The following is an 8929-nucleotide window of genomic DNA, read 5'->3' as shown; positions in this document are numbered from 1 at the left end:
GAGTGGCAATTTATGTTAATATCTGTCTTTTCTATTAATAATAATTTCTGGATGAGATTGCTTGCTTTATATGGTAGCTATTTTGACTTGGACTAGTGAATAAAGGGGGAAGAAAAGTTAAGATATTCTAAATTATCTATTGATGGGTCAAGGATAAGGAAAACTACTCCAAATTAAATTTGTTTTAATACAAATCACCATCAATTAGCTGGTTAACAGTATTTGGATTGAACTCCTCATGGGATACTTTGTTAATTAAAAAAATAAATAAATTGAATTTTGAAAGATTAGTCAACATTGAAAAAGATTAAAAAAACCAAGTAATTTGTAGACTGATTAAATTAAATCTTAATATTTTAAGTACCAAATTTTGCTCTAGTTTCTGTTATCATTATTATTGTTAAATAGGCATAACAAATATCTCGTTTAATTTACAGGTTGTTTCTAGTGTTTTCATTTAAATTGCTTGAAACAAATGAAGTGACAAGTGCCGCTTGATCTCATAAAATAGACATTAATTATTCGAACTATTTTTTTAAGGGTGAATGCTATGGTACTTAAAAGGTGGTGTTTATTTACTAAAAAAGGTTAAAAAATAATATTTAATTTAAAAGATATAACAATAAATAATTTTTAAAAAATCAAAACTTACTATAAGAAGTAAGTTAGGCAAAATTTAAGCACCAACTCATAGACACCATAGAATTGACCTTTTTTAAGATTCGGATGAGGTTGATTGATTGAGATAACTGCCTCATTAGGCCTGACACTTGTTTTTTTTTTTCTTTTTATATATGAAAATAAGGTATGGTGTAAAATTCTTCTGAAAAAAAGAGGAATATGCCGAATATCAAAAAAAGAAAGATATATTCTTAACTCACTCAACCACCAAAATTAGGTGCTAAATAAAAAAGAAAATACTAATTTCATTAGCTACACATAATTTTTCATATCCAAAACACACACCATATCATCTAAATTCTGCTTTACATAATAAGAATCATATCTAGCAAACTCAAACTTCCCAGATAATATCTCCCTAAAGATCATACCAACAATGATCTTCCCTGAACAAAAGACCCTAAACCACATATAGTTATCAATATATCAAAGACTCATAAGCTGGGTAAATACAATCATCCAAAAAACATTAAAAGAAAATACACAGTTCTTGACACTAGCTGTTCAAGATTGTGCTAGCAAGTTCTTTGCCGGGGTACGAAGAGCAACAGCACTGCGATCCATGCTGCTGAATTTCTTGTAAACTGCCCTAAGCTTGCTTTCTGGAGCAGCAACATGAAAGTTTACCATGTGTTTGGCACAATTTCTACACCATTAGAAGAAACATTAAGTTACAGTATTGTCCATATAGCAATTTGTTGATGGAATTGTAGTTAACTGAATTGTCAAATAAAATGTTATGTTACCTTATGTTTTCCTCAGAGTAGCCTGTGTAGTGTTCAAGAGTTTCAGTCCAAGAAGGAACCCTTTTAAGGGTACATCTTGCAGCATACACAGCAGAAGCAGCAATCACAGAAGAACTATAGGAGATAATAGTAGGATAGTGCAACATGCTAAGTTCAGCAAAGAAGAACACCATATTCTCCATCTACATTGAAACAAAAATTCAAAACAAATACATTTTAGGGGCACTTTTTTAACAAAGTTTACAATAATTAAGCTACAAAGATATATGTATACCTCATCATCAGAGGGAGTGGAGGCCTTGATATACCGAACAAGGAACACATAGGGTGTGGGAACCGTTAGGTACCATTCAAGCTTTCCCAGGATTGTTTTCTCCATGACCAAAACTTGTTCTCTAATATAGGCATTGTCTGATATGACAACAAAGTCATTCACCTCTGGAGCCCAGATTTCTTCATATTTGCAAGCAATCAGCATTGAACTTATGCCAACCAGCTGAAGCTCCCTTCTTGGAACAACCCTCATGGACAGAAACCGATCAACAATGTTGAGGGTCAGATAGAGAGTTTCTGGCATTAGTTCAAATTTTCTATGCACTTCTATCAACCAGTCCACAAGGATTGATCTCATCTTGGCGTTTATATCAGGCTGTGAACCCATATAATCATGCACACGACCATCATCCTGTGTCATCAAAGTCACACATATACATTATTAGGTTAACAAAAATACATAGGAATGAAATTTACGGAAAGCAAAAACACATGAATTCAACAGGACAAAATTATAGGAATTAAAGACAGAGCAAAGTCATATATATATGCATTAGGCAAAAAGGTGCATAGTTTTATAAAGGAATGCAATTAGAGAAAGAGCAAAAGCAAAACAAGTGGAATACTTCAGTGAGTTTGTAGAACTTGTATATGTCATCAATGTACTCCACTGCTGCCAATTCATTGTCCATGTCAGTTGCATCAATGTTCACCACTTTCTTTGGCATATAAGCGAGTCCAGCAGCCTGAGATTAACTAATTTTTTATGTTATTAGAAACCACAATGATACTGATGCAAAACAGAAGGTAGAAAAAGAAGAAAAAAAAATTGTTCATCACCTTGCTTCTAGCCGAGAGGACTGAACTGAAAGCCTTAGCATTTTTCCTGGTTACCCCTTCCCTTATCTTTCTTCCTTTAGCGGCTTGTGGCTTCTTCTTCTTTTCTTCCTCGGATTCATCATCTGAGCTGATGACAATGACTTCATGTTCTGTTGGTGGCTTCTTATCTGCTTCTAACTTTGTTGCAGCATTGAAGTTCCTCACACCAACCCTATTAGCTGGAACCACTGCTTCTCCATTCACAAGTTCAGTGCTTGATTTCTGTACATTAAGACATCAATTTCTAGAACCTAACCAAGAAAATAACAAAAAAAAAAAAACAGAGTGATAGAGAGTTAATAAGCACCTTGTTCTTCTCTGCTGCAGCTTGGTCATTAGCATAGAAGTTTCTACAAGAGGAAACAATTTGAAATTTTACTCGAAGGAAGTTTCTACAAGAGAGGCCTTATGGTGTAAAAAAGAAAACTGAAGAACAAATTGGATTATTACCTTGTGTTGCGCTTTGTCACATTTTGTTCTGCTTGCTTAGCCACAAGATTACCAATGTCTTGTAATGCACGCCTATTGTTCCTCCCTTCTGCTGCTGCCACAATAACCTTTTTCTCATTCTCACCTAATAAACACAGACAGCAAAGATATTAACACATAATCATACAGTAAGAAGAAAGAGAAAGATCCACAAGAAAGAAACACCGATTAAAAAAACCCAAAGTTAACAAATTTGCAGTGAAAGGTAGCATAACAACTTTACGATTTGGGGGCATTTATTCAAACACTCAACAAGCAAAAACCCAGCCGAGAACAAAGAAGGACAAAAAATCAGATTTTGCAGCATTAAAATGGAAAACCCGGAGTTGGTGAGAGAAACAACAAATCAAGAAGCGGAAGAAAAAATCACATGATCCAAGCAAGAAGAAAAAGAAGATAAAGTGACCGAAGCGTTTTTTGCATACCACTAGGTTGTTGTTGTTGCTGTTGATCGATGGGGAGAGCCATGGAAGAAGCCATGGTATCTTGTTGATGAAAAGAAGTGGCGAAAACGCCGCCAATGGTTGAAAAGAGAGACGAAAGAAACACGTGGAGACGACCGTTGCGCCTCTCTCCTCCTTCTTCTTCTTCCACCGTCGCCACCCTCTCTCTTTACAACGTTCTTTCTTTCGTTCTTCTTCTTCTTCTAAGTGTTTGTGAAAATGTCTGAATGAATGAATGAGTGAGAATAAATGATAAAGGAAGTGATGCAATGCAACGTTTGGGGATTTCATTTCATGCGAATTGAACTAATTTGTAATAGGAATAGTGTTTGCATTCAACGGTCGAATTTTTTTTCTTTCAATCGTCGCCGTTGGATTGTTTCAAGTGAATCTAACGGCTAATGTTGTGTTGTTCACTTTACTCTCTATTCAGTTGGCTTACGTGGCAATTTTATTCTGCTAGCCTAGTAGCCGTTGGGTCTTAACTCTTAACGCTCATCCAATACTCTGAATTTAACCGCTCCTTCTACCTTTACTTTTCTTTACTTTCATTTTTATTTTTTGCTGAGATTATAAAAGTCGTATTTTATAAAGGAATTTAATTTTAATCCACTGAAAAACAGTAGTTAAATCACACTCGTTATTTTAATTGATTATTCATATGGTTAATATAAAAAATAATTATTTTTTTAATATTATATTATATAATTAAATATATGTATAATATTATTTTATACGTATTAAAATTAAATTTTTTTGAGTTTATAATATAATAATTATATAAATTTTTTAAATTATCGGTGTATATAAATTAAATTGTATTTTCTTATACAATTCTTTTTATATATTTTTACAATAATTTAATTTTAATATATTATCAGTATAAAATATTTTTATATTTATATTTAATTATGTAACGTTATCTCAATAAAAAATAATTATTTTTTTATATTAATTACGAATAATCATCTAAAAAAATATATGTCTAAAATATTTTACAATGCATCAAAATTCTTATTGAATATGTTTAAAATACGATTTTTCAGTTATTTACTTCTCTTTGATGTTTAATGTTGTTATTATAATATTGTAATTAATTTTAAAATTAAATGCAATTATAGAAATTCTTATTGAATATTTCTTTCTATTTCTGGTTATCATAAATTCATAATGTATTTTTTCACTTATTTTATTTTTATATTTTATTGTATTCTACAACCAATTTATTCATTCTTGATCCGTATTTTATTAATAAATAATAATTCACAAAATTGAATTAATTTCATAATATAGTTCCTCTATATATTTTGGTAAGTAATAACTGTACCTACCCTTATCTATTGTACCATTCCCTCTATTATTGTTTATTAAATATAAAATAATTTAAATAAACAATCTTGATAATAAATGTAAGAGATTTTAATTTATTCTATTTGTGATTTATAAGATTCTCAATTAGTTATTTTTAGAAATATCCAAGTTCATATGTAATTCATAATAAAAATTAGTTATAAAAAATCAATCTTTAAATCAGGTTATTCATTTATTCTTTTACATGTAAGTATTGGGATGAAAATTTGAACATTCTTAAAAAAAATTATATATTTATTAAACAAAGATAAAAACTAAATTATCTAAAAAAATAAAAAACTGATTTGATACAAAAATTAAAAAATAAAATATTTTACCTATTTTTTTAACTAATTTAAAATATCGTATTTTTTATTTTTTGTTAAGACAACCTTGTTTTGAGTCTGTGCAGGAATAAAAGACACTAATATGCAATTGATGGGCCGAGTATGATGTAACGGGTCTATGGGTCAACCCAAATCCTTTTATATGGACTCAATGTGGATCCAGCCCATTTTCTGTAGCCCGAAGAGGCCTGTTAACTTGTTAAGTTCTATTTTATTTTTATTTTGAATTATAATCTTACTATTACTTAAGGCTTGTTTGGATACGTTTCTAAAAAAAATCTTTTTTCAAGTTATTTTTTTTAAAAGATCTTATGAAAAAGTAAAAATAATTTTATATTTGGATATTTCATACAAAAAGATCTTTTTATCTATCAATTATATATTTGGGTACAACAATATAAAAATACTTATTTATTTATTTATTACATGAAAAATATTTTTTTTAAAGAAAAAACATCTTTTAAAAAAATTATGTAAATTACAATTTATCAAAAATATATTTTTTATTTTTTTAATACTTTTATTTTTACTACTAAAAATTTGTCAAACATACTAAAAAATAAAAAATATCTTTTTTATTATAAATTTTTTTTATCAAAATAATGACATTCAAACGAGTATTTAATAGATCTAAGTAGTTAAATACACAAATCCCCTCTTCCTCTCCCAAAAATGAATTTTTTTTTTAATCTATCTCGTAAATCTGTAGTTGTCTCTTTTAGCACATTTTTTCTTGTAAAATTCGAATTTTGGAATACTTAAAAAAAGACGAATTTACCTACTACTTGATCAAACTAATATTAGTTTAAATTAAATTGATTAAGTGTACACTTTCACTAACTTATTAAGAAAAAAATTCAATATGCATTTGAATAACTTAGATATTCACACAAAATAATACAATTGTATTAATATTAATATTAATATTAATCCTCGTAATGGTTATTTATGAAGGGGTGGCATGCACATGTAAAGGAGAAAGATTAGGTGACTTTATTTATGTATGTGTCTTGCTTTGTGGGGGAAGACACGTTTGGTTGCATGTGATAGTGGCTGTACAGGTGACTATGTGCTTGTATAAACACTTTTTCCGACCAAACATCATGTGACCAATGTTGAACTCCCCAAGGAACCCATGTACTATTTTGCATGATTATCTCACTACACTACTATTAATTCTAAGAATCGCTTAACCTCTCAATATTCTAATGACATCTTAGCTTATATATAAGATTAAATTTTACTTATTAGGATTTAGGTACTCAAAAGTACACATACATGGTATCAATTTTGTTAGCGAAAAATGAATAATTTGAAAGAATTTTTTTTTTCCATTAAGTTAATTTTTCAAAGATACGCATTACATATATTAGCATATATTTTGATAAACTAACTAGCACATTAAATTAGCTACCAAATTATTAATCATTTCACAAGTCGATATGGTTTGAATTTAGGTAGAATAAGAACCGAACCAGGTTTGAATTTAGGTAGAATAAGAACCGAATCAATTAAATCGTAATAAGTTTAAATTGGTTCAATTTTTCGTTTTTTATTTTTTGGTTAAGTATGATTTTGGTCTCCAACGTAGAGATCGAAAATTGATTTCGTCCCAGCTTTTTTTCGCTATAAAATAGTCCCTAAAATTTCAGTTTGTTTTAAAATCATCCTTCGGATGAAAATATCATTCCTCCTTCACTCCAAAATCAACTAAACTCAGCAAAAGCAAGCAAAACAGAAGCCTAAGCCCAGAATCCCCCACCACCACCACTATTATCATCATGGTCATCATCATCATCATCAGAACTTCCCCCAAAATCAACCAAAATCAATCAGAAGCCCAAATTGAACCAGAACCCACCACTATCACCACCATTATCATCATGGTCATCATCATCATCATCAAGAAGAAGAACCATCAACAAAATTGAAAATCAGAAGAACCATCAACCATAAAAAAATCAGAACTCAGAAAATCAAAACAATCAAAACTCAGAACCATCAACAAAATTCAAGACTAAAAATCCAGTTCACAGAAGAAGCGGCGGGCGGTGAAGGTCGTGGAGTAGAGGCAAGGACGCAGGTAGCAGTGCGAGCGGTGAAGAGCAGGAGCGGCGGTGGCGACGACGAGGAGCAGCGGCGGTGGCCCTTAGCTTTCTCCCTTCTGATCTCTCTCTTCTCCCTTAGCTTTCTCCTTTCTTGCTCTCTGTTTTCCCTTCCGATCACAGGCGGCGGTGCGGCCTTCCCTCCCCTCTCCCCCGGATTCTCTTTCTTCCCCCCTTCTCTTTCTCGCTCCCCTCTCCCCTGATTCTCTTTCTCCTTCAGTCTCTCTGATGCCTTTTTTATAATTTTTTAATAAAGGGTAATTTGGTAATAAAAAATAAAATTGATAAAAAGAACGATTTTAGATTTAAAACAAAACTGAAACTTTTGGGACTATTTTGTAGCGGAAAAAAAGTCGGGGACGAAATCAATTTTTGGCCTCTACATTGAGAACCAAAATCATACTTAACCCTTTTTTTTGTATGTGTATACGAAGCAAACCAAACCAATTAACAATAATAGATTAGTTAGATTTAGATAATTGGGTACCGATGAAATATAATTTTTTTAAAAAATAATTTTTTTAAATTATATGAATATGATAAACATGGAATATCAATTAACAAGTCAATAATATTCTAACAATAATAAAATATCCATAAATTCACAATTATAATAGAATTAAGTTAATTAGTGTAAAAGTGATATATATATATTATTAGAATTTATATTTTTTATTTAATAAAATGGTCATCGGATGGTTTAAGTTTTACTCCCACAAAATCTACCCGAACCAATTATGATCAAGTATCATCTGATCGAATTCAATTATATTCAATTATCTATTGGTTCTAAAACCAATTTAATCCGCTCGGATTCGGACGGGTAATCAAATTATTACCTGAATTCATAAACATCCATAACATTTATGTATATTACACATGTTAACTAACATATTTTTAAATGAAATAATTATTCATCAAAATAATTAAATTTGCAATAAATAAGTAATTAAATTTATTAATAGTAATGCAATAAAAAGTTATGAAATATTAAATAATTATTTTATACATAATAATTAATTGGTATCTAATTTTGATGTACAGATAATTAATACGATTGAATTTAATAATAATAATAATATAATATAATTTTTTTATTTTTATTTAAAGGTCTCATATTTACATCTCACTCTTAATTAAAAAAATATATATAAAGCATATGCATAGTGTATACTAATGTAACATGTAGAAAGAAAGAGAGATACACTCTTAGGTGTTTTTAAAACTAAAATAAATAATAAAAAATTACTACTAAAACACTAATGTATCCATATATTTAAAATTTTTTCAGTAACATTAGTATGTACTATGTTGTAATGAGGTAGAAAGAAATTAAAATAAAATAAAAAGTAGAAGCAGGGATTTATATGCAATAACAGTATGGTCTACCACATGATAATGGATTCAATTGATTTGAAAGCCTTAGCCTAAGAAATTAAATTAAATATAGATTAATATAAGTGGAATGACTTGGTGGGCAGGTGACATGGAATCTAGCTAGCTTCTCCCTATCTATTGATCCATTGATAATTATATATGTAATATTATGGGTAGGTCCGAAATAGGTACAATAATTTTATATGTATTAAATGTGTTATATTTATATAAATTATTAG

At 29.7% G+C, this 8929-nt stretch overlaps 1 protein-coding gene across 1 annotated transcript; it reads right to left on the bottom strand.

Annotated features, from left to right (window-relative positions):
- Positions 1 to 871: 871 nt before the first annotated feature.
- On the bottom strand, positions 872 to 3795 carry LOC107496682 (G2/mitotic-specific cyclin S13-7). Its single transcript, XM_016117999.3, has 8 exons — positions 3494 to 3795; positions 3030 to 3153; positions 2887 to 2929; positions 2541 to 2801; positions 2327 to 2446; positions 1702 to 2112; positions 1428 to 1609; positions 872 to 1327 (listed from the first exon to the last, which is right to left on the bottom strand). The coding sequence occupies exons 1-8, from the start codon at positions 3546 to 3548 to the stop codon at positions 1186 to 1188; spliced, it is 1338 nt and encodes a 445-aa protein (XP_015973485.1). The 5' UTR covers positions 3549 to 3795; the 3' UTR covers positions 872 to 1185.
- Between the last annotated feature and the right edge of the window lie 5134 nt (positions 3796 to 8929).

This window comes from Arachis duranensis, chromosome 7 (genome assembly GCF_000817695.3).
Source record: "Arachis duranensis cultivar V14167 chromosome 7, aradu.V14167.gnm2.J7QH, whole genome shotgun sequence".
NCBI lineage: Eukaryota > Viridiplantae > Streptophyta > Magnoliopsida > Fabales > Fabaceae > Arachis > Arachis duranensis.
The sequence above is the reverse complement of the archived record's forward strand: the minus strand, read 5'-3'. Positions and strand labels throughout refer to the sequence as shown.